The 22,467-nt window shown below is 35.5% G+C and overlaps 1 protein-coding gene and 1 non-coding gene across 4 annotated transcripts in view; one reads left to right on the top strand and one right to left on the bottom strand.

The window, feature by feature from the left end:
* Window positions 1-518: 518 nt before the first annotated feature.
* On the bottom strand, window positions 519-661 carry LOC144309341 (U4 spliceosomal RNA). Its single transcript, XR_013375377.1, has one exon. It is a non-coding gene; the product is annotated as a U4 spliceosomal RNA (small nuclear RNA).
* Window positions 662-7,781: 7,120 nt separating this feature from the next.
* LOC144307621 (uncharacterized) overlaps window positions 7,782-22,467 on the top strand; it is a 290,432-nt gene continuing 275,746 nt past the window's right edge. For all 3 annotated transcript variants that reach the window (XM_077887550.1, XM_077887548.1, XM_077887549.1), the window contains exons 1-3: window positions 7,782-7,899; window positions 8,351-8,451; window positions 11,101-11,243. In XM_077887550.1, the coding sequence (XP_077743676.1) occupies window positions 11,165-11,243 (79 nt within the window). In that variant the 5' untranslated portion in view covers window positions 7,782-7,899; window positions 8,351-8,451; window positions 11,101-11,164. The remainder of the gene's footprint in view (window positions 7,900-8,350; window positions 8,452-11,100; window positions 11,244-22,467) is intronic.

Below are 22,467 nucleotides of genomic sequence, written 5' to 3'. Positions count from 1 at the left end.
TTCTTTCTTTTATCTTGGATCATTTCTTCTCCACTAGCTCCTTCCCCTTAGTCTGCAACTATCCTCAGGGATCATATTTCAAATTTTCCCTCAGCTCTATTGGTTACTCAAATCTTATTTATTTATTTATTTATTTATTTATTTATTTATTTATTTTAAATATTTTATTCATTCATTCACGAGAGACACACAGAGAGAGGCAGAGACATAGGCAGAGGGAGAAGCAGGCTCCATGCAGGGAGCCCTATGTGGGACTCATCCTGGGTCTCCAGGATCACACCCTGGGCGGAAGGCGGCACTAAACCACTGAGCCACTGGGGCTGCCTGGTTACTCAAATTTTAGTTCTATATCTAGTCTTCATATCACTGTTAAACTTTTTGAAAGCATGTGTGGCATGAACTTTTCAGGTAGAAGGAAATATTCCAAACTGCTCTCTATTATTTACAAACAGGAAATCTTGGACATGTGAACATCTCTGAACCAGTTTTCTCATATAAAAAAAAATGGGAACAAGAATAATTACTTCATTGAATTGTTGTAAGAATGAAATACTGTATTTTAAAAAGTACTTAGGGTGGGTAATGTTCTGCTTTTTTCAATTAGCAATAATCGCGCCTCGGATAAACCTCACTGGCTACGATACTGCCACTGCGCAAAGCTTGTTCTGCTTTTTTGATCTTAGTACAATTATATAGGCATGTTCAGTTCTGGAAAATTCACTGACTTGTACACTAGTGACAAGTGCCCTCTTTTGTATATATGTTATATTTTCTGTGTTTAAAATTAAATAAATGACAATGCAGTTCCTAGAATGGAGTATGTGCCCAATAATTGTGGCTATTACTATTTTTATTGCTAGTAATTACAATTTGAATTCCACTTCTACTGCTCCAAGTTCATCAGTGACATCTAATCAATATATCCAATGCCTTTTCCTATTTGAAGAATAAACACAATTACTTTGAATCTTTTTCCTCCTTTGGCTTCCTTGATATACCTGAGCTACTACACTCAAATACCACTTAGCCAGGTTTTTGTTAATAATTCTCTAATTATGGAAAGTTCTGAAGATTCACATACATATATACCTACATACATAGAGAGAATTCCATAATTTGCACATATATGGGGGACAGAGAAGGAATTTTGGGATAGTTAGGGTTGGAGTCACAATAGTGTATTGTCCAGATAGACAACCAAATATTGTGCTTGTGATATGCAATTAATTATACATTAATTTCTGAAGGTAAAATTGAAATTACTGCAAAAAGAGGTGCAAAATGTCATTAAAAAATCACTGATATCCCCATTTGAGGGGTAGTAGAGAGAACACTTAGACATAAATTTGATAATCTAGGTTCAAGAATCAGCCCTTCTACTTAGGTAGTAGTGCTGTACTTGGTAAGTTATTTAAATCTAAGAGCTTCAGTTTTCTCATCTTCTGATGTATATAACAGTCTCTCCACTCAGTAATTTTCAAAAATTTTCTGTGGAGCTCAAATAAGCTAATATATGTAAAAATGTTTGCAGCTCACATGGTATCACACAAATGCAGGAGATGATTTGTAAGGTATTTGTTACAGATCCCTTCCCATCCACTTGCCATGTGATTGAGTATTACTATAGAACAGTAAATGATGTCAAGGATAACAAGATCAGTAGATGGATGAAGGCTGTAGCTTAGAGGTTAGAATTGGAGACAGTTCCCAGAGTATAGACTGGTGGTTAACTCTTGCTTTTTAGAGTCTTTGTTCAAATTCCATCCTGAACGTGATAACCTGCTGCTTATGCATAGATAAGTCATTCTTATAAATATATCAGCTGTGCCTGAGTTGTATGGGGGGTTGAGTGAAGAAAATAGTAAATAAAGAAATGGAGTACTTTTGTTGCTAGCTTATATTAGCTAATACTATAAAGATGAAGAATAGATATTTTAAGGGTTAAAGGACAATTAATGTTTTCTATTTAGAGTCTCAGAAGGATATTTGTGAGTTTGTTATCTGGAGAACTGAATTATATTGTAAATGATAAATTTCAGGGTTAAATGTTTGGGAAACAAAACTATACCTGACGTATTTATTTTTTAATGGAATCTTTCTGGCTTAACACAATCAGAGGTCTATCTTATCTGAGATACTTGAGCCCTACAAAAAAGGGAATGGGAAATATGAACCAAGTGTGATTACTCAGTTAAATTGGATTTATTTCATTTATATATTAATAAAATAGGGAAATTCACTAATAGCACTTTACCCCTGTCTTATTATTTGGGAATATTTTGTATATGAAGTAGAAGAGACAAACAAAGCAAAATATTCTGTTTATGAGATAATACATTGAAAATTGCAAATCCATAATGTCTCTGAAATGCTTGGGAAGCTGTGCCTTCTATACTAATATTTGGTATGGTTATTATTATGGAAATTGTGCCAGAGATTCTTTGCAAATACTCCCTAGTAGTAATATGAAACTCACCAAATACGATGTAGTTGTAATAATCATCAAAATGAATTATTGACTTTTATTACATTTTAATCAATACTTATTATCAACTCATGAATTTAACTATCTCTGTTAACGGACTGCAGCATTCACTATAAACTCATAAGAAGGGGATCCCTGGGTGGCGCAGCGGTTTAGCGCCTGCCTTTGGCCCAGGGCGCGATCCTGGAGACCCGGAATCGAATCCCACGTCGGGCTCCCGGTGCATGGAGCCTGCTTCTCCCTCTGCCTGTGTCTCTGCCTCTCTCTCTCTCTGTGTGTGACTATCATAAATAAATAAAAATTAAAAAAAAATAAACTCATAAGAATTTAGTCTTGTTTTCTGGAAAATAGTATACTACCAGTTGAAGGAAATGAGAAAATACATGCAAAAAGCCCTTTGAAATATGTGACATAATATTCATAAGCTCTACTCCTGTATTTTTCATTATTCATTTTTATTATATATATTTTAAATACTTATATTTATATGCATTTGTTAATGCATGAACTTCTTAAAAAGTTTTTAATTTAAATTCCAGTTAGTTAAAATACAGTGCAATATTAGGTTCAAATGTACAATTTAGTGATTCCACACTTACATAGAACACTGGGTTCTCATGATGGCAATGGCACTCCTTAATCCTCATCATGTATTTAACCCATCTCCCTCCCCACTTACCTTCTGGTAACTATTAGTTAGTTCTCTATAAATAAGAGCCTGTTTCTTGGTTTGTCTGTATCTCTTTTTTCCCCCTTTGTTCATTTGTTTTGTTTCTTAAACTCCACCCATGAGTGAAATCATATGGTATTTGCCTTTCTCTGACTTGACTTATTTCACTCAGCGTAATACTCTGTAGCTCCATCCATGTCATTGCAGTTGGCAAGATTTCATTCCTTTTATGTCTGAATAATATTCCATTACACACACACACACACACACACACACACATGCACACACACCCCACTTCTTTATTCATCAGTTAATGGACACTTGGGCTATTTCCATAATTTGGCTATTGTAGATAATGCTGCTATAAACATTAGGGTACATATAACCCTGTGAATTATTGTATTTTTATATTCTTTGAGTAAATACCTAATAGTGCAATTGCTGGATCCTAGGGTAGTTCTAGTTTTTACTTTTTTTTTTAAAGATTTATTTATTCATGATAGACATAGAGAGAGAGAGAGAGAGAGAGAGAGAGAGAGAGAGAGAGAGGCAGAGACACAGGCAGAGGGAGAAGCAGGTTCCATGCCAGGAGCCCGACGTGGGACTCGATCCCAGGACTCCAGGATCAGGCCCTGGGCCAAAGGCAGGCGTTAAACCACTGAGCCACCCAGGGATCCCCTAGTTTTTACTTTTTGAGGAAATTCCATACTGTTTTCTGCAGTGACTGCACCAGGACACACCTGCCATCAATTGGATATGAGGGTTCCCCTTTCTCCACATTCTCAACTATTGTTTCTTGTGTTGTTAATTTTAGCCATTCTGAACATTTTGATATATTAACATATTACATTGATGTGTATGCATTATATATATGTATGCATATGTATAGTTTTAAGGAACAAACAGAAAAGGAATTGAGGAGTAATTAAATCTTGCCAGCTTTCCCTGATTGCCATTCAGCACACAAAACTACTGCTAAATTACAAATATCTTCCAATGAAGTTTGGCAGCAATTATTAATAAATTAGCACAGATTAGTTTATCAGATTAACTTGTACAAAGTTGAAACCCTGGGGAATAAAATAAAATAAAATAGTTATGCTTCAACTCCAGAGATATAGTCTATTAGTTCAATGACAAAAAGTAAAATCCTACAAGTTGAACATGCCAACCCTAATCTAGCTTCTGTAACACGAAGTCTTTTGACTGACACATTTGACTACCAAAAAAATAGCTTTTGACTGCAGGAATCCAGAAGTTATGTTAATTATAACTGAAATCAAAATCCTAATTACTTAAACCTGTATAGTATATAATTAGGTTATGTTTAAGATTCAGTAGTTAAGAGGAAAAGCTACTTTGAGACAGCTGATTAAAATGGCAAACAGGGCAGCCTGGGTGGCTCAGCGGTTTGGCGCCTGCCTTCAGCCCAGGGTGTGATCCTGGAGACCCAGGACTGAGTCCCACATCAGGCTCCCTGCGTGGAGCCTGCTTCTCCCTCTGCCTGTGTCTGTGCCTCTCTCTCTCTGTCTCTTATGAATAAATAAATAAATTCAAAAAAATAAAATGGCAAACATCTGTCTTTGTAAAAGTGGATGTAAGCCAAAATTTTTTACTCAAGCCAAAAATTTTTACTCTGTTTTCTAAGTGATTCTAATAATTTCATGTGGCCAGAAGTAATTAATTGGATGTTCACGCTTGTAAAAAAACTCACTGTTTTCCAATATTGCTTCTACCTCTTCCCACTGACCATCCCTTGCTTGTACCTCTCATCATTAGAGTGTTTGGACGTTCTTTGGTTCTTTCATTTTGTTTTTCTCACCCCTTCTTGTGTCTACATCCTGGGAGACAGAAATCTTCTGTGTAATTTCTTCCCAACACTTTCTCCATTTGCTTGAGATGCCATTGAATTTTGGTATGTATGGCTTTGGTGGAAGGAATACTAAAGTTCAGATACCTGGGATCTTTTTCTAGTTCTGGAACTAAATTGTTGTGTAACTTAAAGCATGTATCTTCTGTCTGGGACTCAGTTTCCCCATCTGTAAATGAGGGGGCTAGATAAAATTATTTTTCGGGTCATTCCAGCTACATTTAGCATCTGATTATTCTACTTTGTGGGCGAGATTGCCTCCTTTGGTGATTTGGAATGCCTAAGGAAATGTTTCCCAGTGAATAGGACTATTAATAGGAATTTTGATTTAGTTTATTACTGCTTTTAGACATTTGCTTTGGTAAAGGACTTTAAACATAATGCATTCACGTATTATGGTACCATATCTGTCTTCAGAGTTTCAAAAACAATGCAGGAAAACTAATATTCAGGTGTGATATTGAGGAATACTGCAATAGCATGAGAGAATAATTTCAGCTTTGTTTAAAATGGGGTTCACAAACTCACAAAATTAAGGGATGCCGTGTTCTGATGATAATTTGTGTTCAAATAAAACAAGCTATTTTAAATTTCGTTTTGAACACTGAGTACTACTGCAAGTCCACTTTTAAACTGGCATTATCTAAATCCATAGAACATCAAAATGGGAGGTACTTGAAGTAATCTCGTTGTGTAAGACTGCTAGAGACCCTAATTCTAGCCTTTCCCTACCCCCAAATCTGAGCCTCAGTTTTATGGTCTATAAAGTCACATTAAGAAAAGAAAAGGGGGGATCCCTGGGTGGCGCAGCGGTTTGGCGCCTGCCTTTGGCCCAGGGCGTGATCCCGGAGACCCGGGATCGAGTCCCACATCGGGCTCCCGGTGCATGGAGCCTGCTTCTCCCTCTGCCTGTGTCTCTGCCTCCCTCTCTCTCTCTCTGTAACTATCATAAATAAAAAAAAAGGGAGTCTGGCTGGCTCAGTCAATAGAGCATGCCACTCGATCTCAGGTTTGTAGTTGCGTGAAAGGATTACTTAAAAATATAAAATCTTAAAAAAAAATGGATTTCTCATGAACACCAGAGAGGGGCTTGTCTTCACTTCAGCTCAGCATTCCACCAAATGTCTCTCTTATTGAGAAATCTGTGACCACTTGTTGCCTCTAGGATAGTTTTCTTCTTTCCTTGAATTCATATTCACTCGGATTGTGTGTGTGTGTGTGTGTGTGTGTGTGTGTGTTTAATCTTCTCATGAGAATCTTTACAGCACGACCTCAGGCATTTGGGCAGTATCACAAGAAAAACAAACTTTCAACAGCCATTATGGGCGGTAAGAGCGAAGACCAGCTCCCCACCAACCGGCCCCCTCCCCTGTGTGGTGTAGAGCAAGAGCTACGTCACCATCAACCCACGGAAACGCGCGGGTGCTGGAACTAGCGGTGACCTGCGTGCGCAGCGCGGGGCAGCTGGGAGCTATCCTAACCAGACTCAACCGCCGGATTGGTAGCTGAGGGGATCCTGTCCCTGTGGCGTCAGGCCGGACAGGGTAGGGAAAGAGGCAAGTAGAAAGACTGCTTACTGTAGCCTTCGCATGGGGCTGTAGAGGAAGGTGGTTACTTTTCTGAGGAGCATCCCTTTGAAAGCCCTAAATGGCGTCGCTGTCTGACATGAATGCGGGTACTTCTGGATAGGAAGAGGCCTAAAAGGACTGCCTGGGCAGAGGGGCAGGGAGAGTGTGAGGGTTACCACGTGGCCTCTGGATCCTCTAGACTCAGTTAATAAGCCCACCTTGGCCTTGAATCTCACCTCCAAGCCCCACATTGCGAATGGAGGTCCTGATAGACTAGTTTCAGACATTTGGGTGAGAACAGCGCTGGGAAACTATTCTATGAAAAATAAGGGGAAAAGGGTGTGCGGGACCGTTAGACTGGCCAACTGACAACTCATTGGGATTCAGTGGTAGACTGGATGATGCTCCCTGAGGTAAAAGTCTTCAGAGACTCCTTCACAGGAACAGCCTGGGTCAGAGCTAGGACAAAAATAGGGGGTAGGTGCGAGAGTTCAGAAGAGGCTGACTTCAGTTCAAACATGAGGGAAAATTCCCACAGTTTTAACTGTTGACAGGCCTCATCAATCTCTGTGCCATTTCTATGGCAGTTAATTCCAACCGTCGAATTCCAACGTTTTGGTTAGTTATCATCTCTGTTTTTTAAATCACCTGAGTCAGTGATTCTCTCCTTATAGTAATAATATAGTAATTCATCTCAGCATTATTTTATATTATTCTCTTATGGAAAAAGAAATCCACCATGCTCGGAAAGGCCGATGACTTAATTTAGAATTTGTTTTAAATCCTAACACTTTATTGTCTAGGATATGGATAATAGGACTTCTGTGGTTGTGTGTGTGTAATACATTAGGCTTAATTAAAATGCTAACAATTAGGGACTATTTAACGTCTAGTTTATCACCCTACATAGGCGATAGAACTGACCCAAGCCTTTCAACATAAAGGAATGTAATTTAATTTTTTAAAAATCTAGTGAATATTCATAATAGACACTGAAGTCTCGAGGAGGGAGATTTTTCAATATCATATATCATTAATTTTTATTTTTTTCTTGGTGTTTGTTTTGGCAGTTTTATTTTCCTCCTTTCTAATTTATGGGGGGAGGGGACTCTATTAAAGCTGAGTGGAACACCTTGGTGAATATTTTGCATAAATAGCTATATGAATAAATAGCTATATTTGTCTATTAGGAGGAGAAAATGAGCAAAGTTCTTCTGAACTGAAATTAAAGGAAGAAAACAACAGAAACTGGAAAGAACAAAGAAACGCTGAAAGGAAGAAAACGTCATTTAGATACATTCAATAAGTATGTAAATGTTCATAGAAAAAAGAAAAGACTTGGGAAACCACTGCATACCCCTTTCCTTGAAATCAGAGGACTTTAAGTGATGTTGCACAATTATATAAAACACAATCACATCTTTAAATCAATGAAATCTCCTGTGCCTGGCACATAGTAAGCACATTATTGTTGAATGTGCTTGAGTGAAATGAGATTTATATCTATTTATTTTAACATTCTCTGCTGAATGTGAGAACTTCACTATATTTTTTTTTACATTTTTATTTATTTATGATAGAGAGAGAAAGAGACACAGGCAGAGGGAGAAGCAGGCTCCATGTATCGGGAGCCCGACATGGGATTCGATCCCAGGTCTCCAGGGCCTGGGCCAAAGGCAGGCGCCAAACCGCTGCGCCACCCAGGGATCCCACTTCACTATATATTTGTCTTACCTTATATATTTTTATTTTTTCAGAGTGACTGAAACCTATTGGAGATTCATTTCACCACTGGAGGCTACCCAAATCTCCTTTGCTGCCCCCACTCTGTACAGTCTCTTCTACCTTCATACGTCAGGTGAAGGGGAAATCAGAGAAGGACCAGGGACTTGCTGGTATTGGTAAACCCATTGTCACTTTCATTGTGCATTTTTTAAAAAGATTTTATTTATTTATTCATGAGAATATACAGAGAGGAGAGAGAGGCAGAGACACAGGCAGAGGGAGAAGCAGACTTCACGCAGCGAACCTGACGTGGGACTGGATCCCTGGTCTCCAGGATCAGGCCCTGGGCTGAAGGCGGCACTAAACCACTGAGCCACCTGGGCTGCCCTCATTGTGCATTTATTTTTTATTTTTTTATTTTTTAAATTTTATTGAAGTTCGATTTGCCAACATATAGTATAACACTCAGTGCTCATTCTATCAAGTGCCCTCCTCAGTGCCTGTCACCCAGTTACCCCATCCCCCCAACACACCTCCCCTTCCACTACCCTTTGTTCATTTCCCAGAGTTAGGAGTTTTGTCATGTTTTGTCACCCTCTCTAATTTTTCCCACTCATTTCCCCTCCTTTCCCTTGTGCATTTTAAGCCTACAGATAACCTGATAGTAAGCATTAAGATTCTTTCAGCTCTTCCTATTCCCCTAGCAGCCCTCATTTTCAGTCTAAGATTGTCTACCATGTATGTAACCCTCTGCTTGATTAGAGGTTTTAGAATTGTGTTGTGCAGTATGGTAATCACATGTGAATTGTGATCACATTCAAATGTGAATCACATTCAATCAATTAAAATTAAATGAAATTAGGAATTGTGTTCTCAAGTCTCACTAGCCACATTTTTCATGCTTAATAGCTGTATGTGGTCAGTAGCTACTATATTAAATAGTGCAGATGTATAATATTCCAATATTGCAGAAAGTTCTGTTGGACAGTGCTGCTCTAGAAAGCACTCCCTTGTCATTTCTGCTGTTTAAAAGATACTCAGATTCAAACCCAGTTTTCTTGCAGGGCAAGATAAACACAAATATGCTGTAGTAGTTCAACAAGTGGCTCTGAAATGCAGAGCCTGAGTTCATTGGCTGAGTGAAGAAATAAAATATGGCAGCACCACTCATCTGATTTCGTCATACATATTTATACTGGGAAAGTGCTACCCGTGTTTAAGTTTTTTTCAGGCATGGATTTAGCTATAATTATAGACTATTAGTTTAACGTGAACATCAATGATTTACATTTGTAAAGCATTTCTAGATACAAGGTCATAAAATTTGGTTTAAAGATGGTAAACAGGGACGCCTGTGTGGCTCAGCGGTTGAGCACCTGCCTTTGGTTCAGGGTGTGATCCTGGAGTCCCGAGATCGAATTCCACTTCAGGCTTCCTGCATGGAGCCTGCTTCTCTCTCTGTCTATGTCTCTGCCTCTCTCTGTGTGTCTCTCATGAATAAATAATAAAATCATTAAAAAAAGATGGTAAATGGAAGGGATAAACAGTTGATTCTGACAGTATTATCACAATTAGACAACACTACTTTTTAAATTGTCATTACTGTGTCCTTTGTATCTTGGTTTCAAGAGCTGAGTAATACAGATAGGAAAACTGCAAGCTGCAACAAATTGGAGTTTTAAAACTACCAGAACTAATAATGATTCACATTTCCATAATGAATGTTTTACTTAAAAAAAAGATTTATTTGTTTTAGAGAGAGAGATAGAGGAGAGAGAGAGAGCTGGGGGGAGGGGTATAGAGAGAGGCAGAATCTCAAGTAGACTCCCTACTGAGCATGGAGCCCTGCACTGGGCTCTATCCCAGGACACTGAGATCATGACCTGAGCCGAAACCAAGAATCTGATGCTTAGTTGATTGCACCACCCAGGTGCCCCTGTTTTATATTTTTAAAAAGGGTTCTCCTTCCCATTTTTTTTTCTTTTCATTGATCTCACAAGACATTCCTGATGTCGGTAGGGAAGATATCATTATCGTTTTTCTCTCAAGGTTCTTTTTTGTCTAGTCGATGGCACCTTCTGCATGAAGCTGTCTCTTTTCCTTGCAGTTAAGCATAAACTCCTTAGCACTTTTTCTGTAGAGTACTTGTCTCAAGCTAATTAACAATGCTGTTCATGTGCTTTTGATCCTTCTTAATAGATTCACAATTATTTTTGGACAGAAGTTGTGTCAGATATATACAGATATATTTGCCTTTTAAATTTTATCTTACTGAGGTAAAACTTACATAACAAAATTAACCATTTTAAAGTCTGCAATTGAGAGGTATTTAATATATTCACTATGTTGTACAACCATCACTTTTATTTGTTCCAAAACATTTTCATTAACCCAAAAGGGAGCCCTGTACCCATTAAACGGTCACTCTTCCTATCTGCCTCCAGCTCCTGGCAATGACTAATCTTTCTATGTCTATGGATTTACCTATGATGAATTTTCAACTAAATGGAATCAGACAGTATGCAACCTTATATGTCTGGCTTCTTTTGCCTAGCATAATGTTTTCAGTGTTCATCCACATTGTACCATATCAGTACTTCATTAAGATTTATATTTGAGTTTTTGTGTTTTACTAAAGACATGTATAATACATACTAGTTAACTAATTAATGGTGGGCTCTTTATCTCAAACTCCCACACCTGACAGCATATGTTAATATAATATAGTCTGTATGAATAGATGATACCTGAACCTGATTAAGTTTTGTTATTCCATTCTTAGCTTATTGGATAATATAAGCCTTAAACATTAAATGCCAGAGGATTTTCCCCATCCATTCTGAGACATGGCACAATCATTTCATCTTCTTCCACAACATCCTACTGTGACATCCTCTCCTATTGAAGTTCATGTGTGGATAGAAGGTAAGATGTTTTGAAATCTCTTAGCTCTGCACATCACATTTCATCTCTTACAGGCTCAGCTGACCAGAATTCACAGAATATTAGTGCATAAAAACATTATTTTGCAGTCTTTTACAGAAGATGCTTCAATATTAAAGATTTAAACCTGAAATTTGTAACTTTAAGGTCATAACATTGTGTTTTAATAAACACATTCCAAGAATAATTTCCTTGTTTTGATTAATGTTTTTGTATGAATATTAGAATTAATATATTATTTTAAATTAACATATTAATGTGTGATTTTGTTCTTAATCGACATAATATGCAAATATTGGAAGCAATCAAATACTCTAAAATAATGACATTAAATAAACAGTAAAATGCGCTAACAGATATGATTTACATTGGAAGAAGCCATTGCTGACTGAAGAGAATGGATTGTGTAAAGGAATTTATGCAATGAAAGGATGAGTTAAATGTAATTAAGTTAAATAATTTTATTATTAATTATAATTTATTATCTTTGGTATATAGTTTACCTTTGAGCAAGTGCTATTCCTGCCTCGATCACTTGGTGTTTACATGAATATGTACTAAAAATAATATGCCCAGTGATTTAAGAGAGAGGAAGGATCCAAAGATCTTTATTATCTGCTGTCTTTATTAGCATCATACCAAGGAGATGTTTAAGACAGATTGGCAGGGCTTACCATTTTTTAGTTACAGAAACTATTCTAGTGATGATTAATTACTATGACACTTTGCTCTATTGCAGAGTTTTCCTTATGTAAAACTGGTTTAATATATTCTGTTGTGTTAAGCATAGTGGATTAGGTATTACAAAGATGAAAATAATATATTATCATTACAGAATTATAGTATCTTTTTGAAATTTTAGTTCCTCATCCATAAAATTCCATTCAGTAAGATTTCCCTCCCAATAAATCAAGTTCATACAGTTATCTAGCACAATGTGTTTATTATAAAAATAATTTCAATTATGTCAATAAAATTATTTTAATGCAGAGGAATTTCAAATGAAGAATAAACCCCAAGTTTTCTTGGTTCACACTTTAATCCTAACTTTTATAATTTTTAACATCAGAAAACAAACATTTTAACATCACCCTCATCACTAATTTAGGGAATAAAATATTGGTTCCCGCTTTTGGAAAGAAATTCCAAGTTTTCTCAGCTACATTGCTATTTATTTTCTGAATAATTCCTTTTAAAGTTGAGACCTTGGGCATCCCCGGTGGCTTGGCGGTTTAGCGCCGCCTTCAGCCCGGGGCGTGATCCTGCAGACCCGTTATCGAGTCCCATGTCAGGCTCCCTGCATGGAGCCTGCTTCTCCCTCTGCCTCTCTCTCTTTCTCTTCTCTCTCTCTCTCTGTGTGTGTGTGTGTGTGTCTAATAAATAAATAAAATCTTAAAAAAATAAGGTTTAGACCTTGCATTTGCAAACTACTGATAAGATACCAATGCAAGAAGAAATGTCTTCTTCCCCGTGTGCTTTCGTAATATTTTCTTTACATTCCAAAGCACTTTGTACTTGTCATTGTATTTGTGTGTATTTATCTTTTTCCTATTAAATTGCAAATAGTTTGAAAACAAAATGTAATATTCTACTTATCTTTGTATCTCTGACAACGCTCAGCACAATACCTTGCAAAGACTAGGTGCTTAGCAAATATTTTTGTTATTATTGACCAAATAATGATGTTAGTATTTCATTCTCAATTTTTCCTATAAAATCGGCCTAATGCCCAGAAACTTTCAGGTTGCCATTCTTAGTTAACTTTTGTTTGGTGATATTGGCATATTCTTATAACAGTAATTGTAAAAGAAAGTAATTTCAAACAAAGAGGCTATAAATTATAGGCACCAGACCTCAATACTTTATTGGTATCCAGCTTGGATTCCGTTGTTGATTAGTGGTAAGTTACATTATTAAAAAGGTAAATGGTTGGGGCACCTGGGTGGCTCAGATGGTTAAGCATCTGCCTTCAGCTCAGGTCATGATCTCCAGGTCCTGGGATCAAGCCCCACATCAGGCTCCCAGCTCAGTGGAGAGTCTGCTTCTCCCTCTCACTCTGTGTTTCCCCCTGCTTGTGCTCTCTCTCTCTCAAATGAATAAATAAAAAATCTTAAAAAAAGAAAAAGGTAAATGGTTTCCATTATATGAACAGAAAACCAAAGATAGTTATAATAATTTGACTTACTGAAGATCTTTTAACACAGTTAATTTAGAGGGGAAAACCTAGAACAGGATAGATAGCACCATTAAAACTGAAAATGCAAAAAAAACAAAAACAAAACCTGAGAATGCCAGAGGATTTTTCAAGGAACTGTTATTATAGCATATACAAGATATTACCATGTGTAAACAGGTTACTTTAGGAGTATTACTCATTTAGCATTATCTATTGAAGTTTGGGTGCAGTTTGAGACTTAAAATAGACTTTAGAGGAATAAACTGGTATTGAGACTGCCAGTGTTTAGTAAAATCATTATTTAGTCTTTCATTTTATATGTGTTTATTTGTTTGAGCCATGTAGATGGATCATGACCTCAAGTTGCATTTCTAGTCTAGTTCAGATGTTGGGCTTTCCAAAACTCTCAGGTTGTCCTCAGAATTAACAAAGATTCCCATAGAAACTCCATTTGGTGTGGATTTAATTGTAGAATCACTTAGCATAATACACCTTAGCTCCATCAACATTGTTGCAAATGGTAGGATTTCATTCTTTTGGATGCCTGGGTAATATTCCATGTGACTGACATGTGATTTTTTAAATTTATTTTTATTGGGACGCCTGGGTGACTCAGCAGTTGAGCATCTGCCTTTGGCTCAGATGTGATCCCGGTCCACGGATCGAGTCCTGCATCGGGCTCCCCGTGAGGAGCCTGCTTCTCCCTCTGCCTGTGTCTCTGTGTCTCATGAATAAATAAAATCTTTTTAAAAATTAAAAAAATAAAATAAAATTTATTTTATTGAGGTATAATCACACTTCTTAGTATGTATGTATCCATGTATTAAAATTCCAATATAGTTAACAGTGTTATATTAGTTTCAGGTGTACAATATAGCGATCCAACAATTCCAAACGTCACCTGTTGCTCATCATGACAAATGCCTTCCTTAATCCCCATCACCTATTTAATGCATCGCCCCACCCACCTCCCCTCTGGTAACCATCAATTTGTTCTCTATAGTTAAGGGTCTCTTTCTTGGTTTGCCTCTCTCTCTCTCTTTTCTTTTTTCTTTTGCTCTTTTGTTTATTAAATTCCATATGTGAGTGAAGTCATATGGTATTTGTCTTTCTCTAGCTGACTTATTTTACTTAGCATTATACTCTCTAGCTCCATCTGTGTTGTTGCAAATGGCAAGATTCCATTCTTTTTTATGGCTGAATAATATATATCTCACTTTTTTATCCATTCATCAGTCTAGGAACATTTGGGCTGTTTTCACAATTTGGTTATTATTGATAATGCTGCTATAAACATCTGGGTGCATATATCCCTTTGAATTGATGTTTTTATATTTTTTGAGTAAATATCCAGTAATGCAATTACTTGATCTTCGGGTAGTTCTATTTTTAACATTTTGAGTAACCTCCATACTGTTTTCCAGAGTGGCTGCAGTAGTTTGCATTCCCACGAACAGGGCAAGAGGGCTCCTTTTTCTCTACATCCTTGCCGACACTTGCTGTTTCTTGTGTTGTTGATTTTAGCCTTTCTGACTGATATCTCATTGTAATTTTGATTTGTATTTCCCTTGTGATGAGTGATGTTGAGCATCCTCCAGTGTGTCTGTTAGCAACATTTTTATAGATATATCTCCTGAGGCAAGAGAAATAAAAGCAAAAACAAAGTATTGGGACTACATCAAAATAAAATCTTGTGTACAGTGAAGGAAACAATCAACACAACTAAAAGGAAACCTACTGAATGGGAGAAGATATTTGAGAGGGAAATCATTCTGCTATAGTGACTATGACAATACTGAAATCATTCTGGAAGAGACTTGTGAATGAGCAGAAGGACTTTTTTAAATTACAAATAATTAAGAATAGTAGGTATCAAAAAGTCAGGAAAGAGACCAAGTAACTGTTATAGCCTATTCCTTGAAATAATAAAAATACATAGACAGATAGATTTTGGAAAAGGTTGGGTACAAATCACCAGTTATGAAATATGATGCATTAACAAAAGAGAAAGTTTTTATTTGTGAATAAGAATCTTTCAAATGCTTCCTAAATTATATTTTACAGATTACTGGCTGTGCTGTCTTTATCTCATGTCAAGGCTAATATTGAGTAATAGGATAGTTATAGACACTTCTGGCAAAAAAAAGAAAGAAAGAAAGAAAGAAAGAACGATGCCACCCTTCCCTGTCTCTATCCTTATTCACGTTCTGGGGATGGAGATTTGGTCCTGATAATTAAGACCAGGTTGGGATGATTACAACTACTATTTATAGATTGCCTGTACCAAATTTACCATAGTAGGTTATTTACATTCAAATAGTAAGTTGGGCACTTGGGGAGATGCTTTAGCTTTCAGAGCTTCAGATGCTATTACTGGATATACTGATGTAATTGTTTTGCTTAACAGTCTGTTATAGATGCCAGCAACCTATTGCGTTGCATAGACGATTTCTTAAACATTTAAGTGTCACAAGTCCTAATCCTTTTGAAAATTTGATGAAAACTATAGACTTTCTCCTTCGGAAAATATATATGTACATATGTAAATACATATATATATTATATGTATATACATATATATATTATATGTATATACATATATATATTCTATTTTGTATATCATGACAGTCAGATGGTTTATACACCAGTATTCCAGACCAAAGAACTTCTTAACTAGGTAATAAATCATTAATGTGTGATGAGCATATCTTTCTCCCCTTTTGTCTTCAATCTTTCCCCACACATAAAAATATATTGCTCAGATTTAAAGCACCTAAGCAGTTTATCCTAAGTGAGAAGTCATAGTTGTATAGTATACATAAAGAAAAAAAAAAGCATGGAGATATAAAGACTAGGAACACATTCTTGCCATGAAGAATAGTAATTTTCCCTGTTGATTGTCAGAGTTAGCAGGTAGTTAAGCACCAACTTTTTAGACATATATCTGCAATATTTTGACAGTATTAGCATCCACCACAGTTTGAAATAATTTGTATAAGTGTTCTTCTTGTTTCCATCAATTTCTTTTTGTCTGCTTATAGACCTTTTGCTTTTGTTTTGAATGGTTGATGGAAAGTGACTATATTTACAGAAATTCCTAAGTATCTTTTTTATAGTTTTCTTCCAAAGCAGATGTTCTTAGCTTTCTCAAAGATTGCAGTTCTTCACCAAAAAAGCATAACATTATAAAGCTTCTGTGATTTTTTTCAATCTCCACCATGCCTCCAACAAACTTGAGCTGACAAAACAAGGTGATCTTTATTTTTAGTAATGGCCTATGGGTAAGAGGACTGAGAATATCTGAATATCCAGTATATAAAGTGAATAGTGAATCTCTATTTAAAAGAATTCTACTTATTTGTGGAACCCAATCTTCCTCCTCAATCATAATAGAAACTAGAGGTCTGAGTTGTTTTTTAAAAAGTATATTTTGTATTTTAGGGCAGTTTTAGGTTCATAGCAAAGTAGAGCGAAAAAAGAGTTTTCATATATTCCCTGTTCCCCTACAATCAACATTCCAATCCATGGTGATGCCTTTGTTACAATTGATCAACCTACAATTGACACGTAATTAACACCCAAAGCCAATAATTTACATTTGGGTTCATTCTTGGTATTGTACATACTAGGAGTTTTGTCATATGTATGACATGTACCTACCATTGTAGTATCATATGAAATAGTTTTATTGCCCCCCAAATTCTCTATGCTGTTTATTCATTCCTCCTTTCACCTGAAGGAAAGGAAAACTTCTTCTTCTACCCTTCCAGGTCTTCCCTCTGAACTAAGAATTAAATTTACATGAGACAGGTTAACAGGAGTAAAACAAAAACAAAACAGAAAGTTTTGTTACATGTGCAAGGAGACCTGATATTGAAATTGAAAACTAAAGAAATGACCAAGGCAGGCAGTTTTTAGACTCTTCAGACAAAAAGACAATACACTTGTGAGGAATTGACAGGATAAAGAAAACAGATATTTGGGAGCTTTAATTAGCAAGGAATTCTGAGTATGTGGGCTGTGATACTAGATTAGTTAAAAAGTATGAATGCTTGTCACTATATCTTTCTCAGTTTTAAATTTCCTATTTCTAAAAAAAAAATCCTATCTCTGACGATAAGACTGTTTCTACTTCTTAGTACAGGGAGGGTACTTTTCTTTTTTTAAAGATTTTATTTATTTATTCAGGAGAGACACACAGAGAGAGGCATAGACAGGCAGATGGAGAAACAGGCTCTCTGCAGAGTCTAATGTGGGACTTGATCCCAGGACTCCTGGATCACGCCCTGAGCGGAAGGCAGATATTCAACCACTGAGGCACCCAGGCGTCCCTGGGAGGGTACTTTTCATATGAAAGATTTATTTCCTGTGTTGGGGAAATAGGAGAATCTTTGTGTCCTTGCACTGCCTATTTCTTAAGTAACTTTTGTTTAAGATAATCAATATGTCAAAGTGGCATTTTTAGGTGGCTTGCCCTTGGCCCCTACACAACCTAACAACTGATAATCACTTAGCTTTTTACTGTCTCCATAGATTTGCCTTTTCCAAATGTCATGTAGTTGGAATTATACAGTATGTAGCTTTTCAAATTGGCTTCTTTCACTTAGTTATATGCTTCTAAAATTGTTCCCTGCCTTCTCATGGTTTTATAGCTCATTTCTTTTTACTGCTGAATAATAATTCATTTTTTGGATGTCCCACAGTTTATTTATCCATTCATCTCCTAAAGGATATATTGGATGCTTCCAAGTTTTAGCAATTGGGAATAAAGCTGCTATAAACATTTGGGTGCAGGTTTTTGTGTGGACATGTTCTAAACTCCTTTGAGTAAATACCAAGGAATGTGATCTGGATCTTATGGTAAAATATATTTAATTTTGTGAGAAACGGCCAAACTGTCTTCCAAAGTGGCTGTGTCATTTTGCATTCTAACCAGCAATGCTGAGAGCTCTTGTTGCTTCATATCCTGACAACATTTGTTGTTTTCTTTACGTTTTATTTATTTTTTTTTAAATTTTTTTATGATAGTCACAGAGAGACAGAGAGAGAGAGGCAGAGACATAGGCAGAGGGAGAAGCAGGCTCCATGCACCGGGAGCCTGATGTGGGATTCGATCCCGGGTCTCCAGGATCGCGCCCTGGGCCAAAGGCAGGCGCCAAACCGCTGCGCCACCCAGGGATCCCTTTAAGTTTTATTTAAATTCCAGTTTGTTAATATGCAGTGTAATATTAGTTTCAGGTGGACAACTTAGTGATTCAACACTTAGAAATACCCAATGCTCATCAAAGGTGTGTTACTTAAGTCCCATCACTTATATAACCCATCCACCCACGCACTTCCCCTCTGATAACCATCAGTTTGTTCTCTGTAGTTAAGGGTCTGTTTTTTGGTTTGCCACTCTTTTTTTCCTTTACTCATTGGTTTTGTTTCTTAAATTCCACATATAAGTGAAATCATATGGTATTTGTTATTTATCTAAGTGACTTATTAACTTAGTATAATACTACTCTCTAGTTTCACCCATGTTGGTAAAACAGGCAAGAGTTCATTCCTTTTTATGGATAAGTAATATTCCATCGTGCATATATACTACATCTTCTTTATCCTTTCATCAGTTGATGGACATTTGGGCTGTTTCCATAATTTGGCTATTGTAGATAACACTGCTATAAACACTGGGGCACGTATATCCCTATAAATTAGTATTTTTGTATTCTTTGGGTAAACACCTAGTAGTGCAATTAATGGATGGTAGGATGGTTCTATTTTTTATGTTTTGAGGAACTTCCATGCTATTTTCCACTTTTTTACACCATACACAAGAATATATTCAAAATGGATTAAAGACCCTAATATGAGACAGGAAACCATTAAAATCCAAGAGAATAACATAGGCAGTAACCTCTTTGACGTTGGCTGTAACAACCTCCCTGAGGCAAGGGAAACAAAAAAATAAACCATTGGGACTTCATCAAAATCAAAACCTTCTGCACAGCAAAGGAAACAGTTAACAAAGCTAAAAGGCACCCTATAGAATAGGAGAAGGTATTTGCAAATGATCTATCTAAGAAAGGGTTAGTATCCAAAATATGTAAAGCACTTATAAAACTGAACACCCTAAAAGCAAACAATCCAATTAAAAATAGGCAGAAGACATGAATAATTTTTACAAAGAAGACATTTAGATACCTAACAGGCACATGAAAAAAATGCTCAACATCATACATTTGTTATCAGTGGTTTGGATTTGGACCATTCTGATAAGTGTGTAATGGTATCTCAGTGGAGTTTTAGTTTACAATTCCCTAATGGTTTTGAAAAGACTATTCTTTCTATCATGATTACTGCAGTTTTATATCAAATCTTGAAGTCAGGTAGTATCAGTCTGCCAACTTTGTTCCCCTTTAATATTGTGTTGGCTATTCTGGGTCTTTTATCATTCCATAAACACTTTAGAATCAATTTGTTGATATCCACAAAATAACTTGCTGAAATTTTAGTTGGGATTATATCAAATATATATATATATATTTAATGTATATTTATATATATTTATATATTATATTTATATATTATATAAATACAAATATATTATATATTCATAATATATATTATATTATTGTAATATATATAAATATATATTGTATATATTTGTAATATATACAAATAATATATATTTATATATTATTTTATATATATTATATATATATTTATCAATTGGGAAGAACTGACATCTTGACAGTATTAAATCTTCCTATTTCTAAATATGGAATATCTCTGCATTTATTTAGTTCTTTGATTTTGTTGATCAGAATTTTGTAGTTTTCCTCAAAATAGATCTTTAAAAAAATTTTGTTAGACTTATACCTAAGTATTTAATTTATTGAAGAGCTAATATAAATGGTAGTGTGTTTTATTTTTTTTAAAGATTTTATTGTTTATTAGAGAGAGAGAACGAGTTGCAGGGGAGGGGCAAAGGGAGAAGGGAAGCAGATTTCCTGCTGGGTGGGGAGCCCAAAATGGGGCTCAATCCCAGGACCCTAGGATCATGACATGATCCAAAGGTAGATGCTTAACTGACTGAGCCACTCAGGCACCCTGGTATTGTGTTTTTATTTTTTTTTTTATTAATTTTTTTTTTGGTATTGTGTTTTTAATGCCAAATTCCATTTGTTCATTGTTGGTATATAGGAAAGTAATTGACTTTTGTATATTAACCTTGTATCCTTCAACCTTGCTATAATCTTTTCTTAGTTTCAGGAGTTTTCTTTTACAGATTTTGTTATAACTATTTCATTTTTTGGAGTTCTTAGTATAAATGATGTTGTATTTTAAATTTCAGATTCCACTTGTTCATTTCTGATAGATAGGAAAGAGGTTGACCTTTGTATATTAACTTTGTATCCTCCAAACTTGTTGAAATCACTTATTAGCAGGTTTCTTTTCTCAATTCCTTTGGATTTTTTATATAATCATGTCATCTGTGAACAAAGAGATTTATTTCTTCCCAATTGGTATACTTTTTATTTCCCCTTTTTCTCTTACTGCATTATCTAGGACTTCTAGCTTGATGTTGAAAAGGAGTGTTAGGAAGGGACATCCTTGCCATCTTCCTGATTTTAGGGGAAAAGCTTCACGTTTCTCAGTATTAAGTAAGGTGTTAGCTATAAGGACTTTTTGTGGGTTTTTTTTTTATAGATTTTCTTTATCAAGTTGAGGAAGTTCCTTTTTATTCATAGTTTGCTGGGAGTTTCACTATGAATTGGTTTTGGATTTTGTCTAATGTTTTTTCTTCATCTTTCGATGAAATAGTATAATTTTTTTCTTTAGACAGTTGATATGACGGATACATTCACTGATTTTCAAATCTTGTACCACCAGCCTTGCATACCTGGGATGAATTCCCTTGAGTGTGGTATAAATTATTTTTTATATATTGTTAGCTTCCATTGGTTAATATTTTGTTGAAGATTTTTGCATCTATGTTCATGAGAGATAACTGGTTTGTAGTTTTCTTTTGATCCTCTGTCTGGCTTTGATATTAAGTAATTCTGGCCTCATAGAATGAGTAGGAAGTATTTTTACATTCTGGAAGAGATTGTAGAGAAAATGTGTAATTTTTTTTTGCAAAATACTTGGCAATATTCACCATTGAACCCATTTGGAACTGATGCTTTCTGTTTGGGAAATTGATTAATTATTAATTCAATTTCTTTAATAACGTAAATCTTGTTCATCTTATTGCATGAGTATCCTTTTAATGGTAGTAGGATCTGTAATGATATTCCCTCCTTCATTTTTGAAATGAGTAATTTGAGGATTTTTTTAGTTAGTTTCTATGAAGCTTGCAAATTTTATTGATCTTTTCAAAGAACCAAGCTTTGGTTTTTGTTGATTTTCTTGATTTCTTATTTTTAAATCATAATTTCCTCTCTATTTTTTTAATTCATTATTTTCTGCTTACCTTGGATTTAACTTTTACTTTTTTTCCTAGTTTCCTAACATGGAAATTTAGATTATTTATTTTAGATATTTATTTTTAATGTATGCATTCAATGTTCTAAATTTTTCTCAAAGCACTGCTTTCACTGTATCTCACAAATATATATAAGTTGTATTTCCACTTTCAAGATAATTTTTAAATGTCTCTGGAGATTTCTTCTTTCACCCACATGTTATTTAGAAGTAGGCTGTTTAATCTCCATTTTTTAAATTTCCTAGATATCTTTCTGCCTGTTATTGATTCCTAATTTAACTCCACTATTGCCTAACAGTAGATGCTGTATGACTTTTATTCTTTTAAGTGTGCTAAGGCATAGTCGATGATCCTGAAAGTGGTCTATATTGATAAAAGAATGTGTATTCTGCTATATTTGGATAAAACAGTCTATAAATATCAATTATATCCAGTTGATTGATGGTGCTGTTAATTTATCTATGTCCTCACTGATTTTACAAATGCTCGAACTGTCCATTTCAGATAATGGTATTGTTAAAGGCTCAAAATATACTATTGGATTTATCTATTTA

Source organism: Canis aureus, chromosome X (genome assembly GCF_053574225.1).
Source record: "Canis aureus isolate CA01 chromosome X, VMU_Caureus_v.1.0, whole genome shotgun sequence".
NCBI lineage: Eukaryota > Metazoa > Chordata > Mammalia > Carnivora > Canidae > Canis > Canis aureus.
This window is presented reverse-complemented; position numbering and strand designations above follow the sequence as displayed.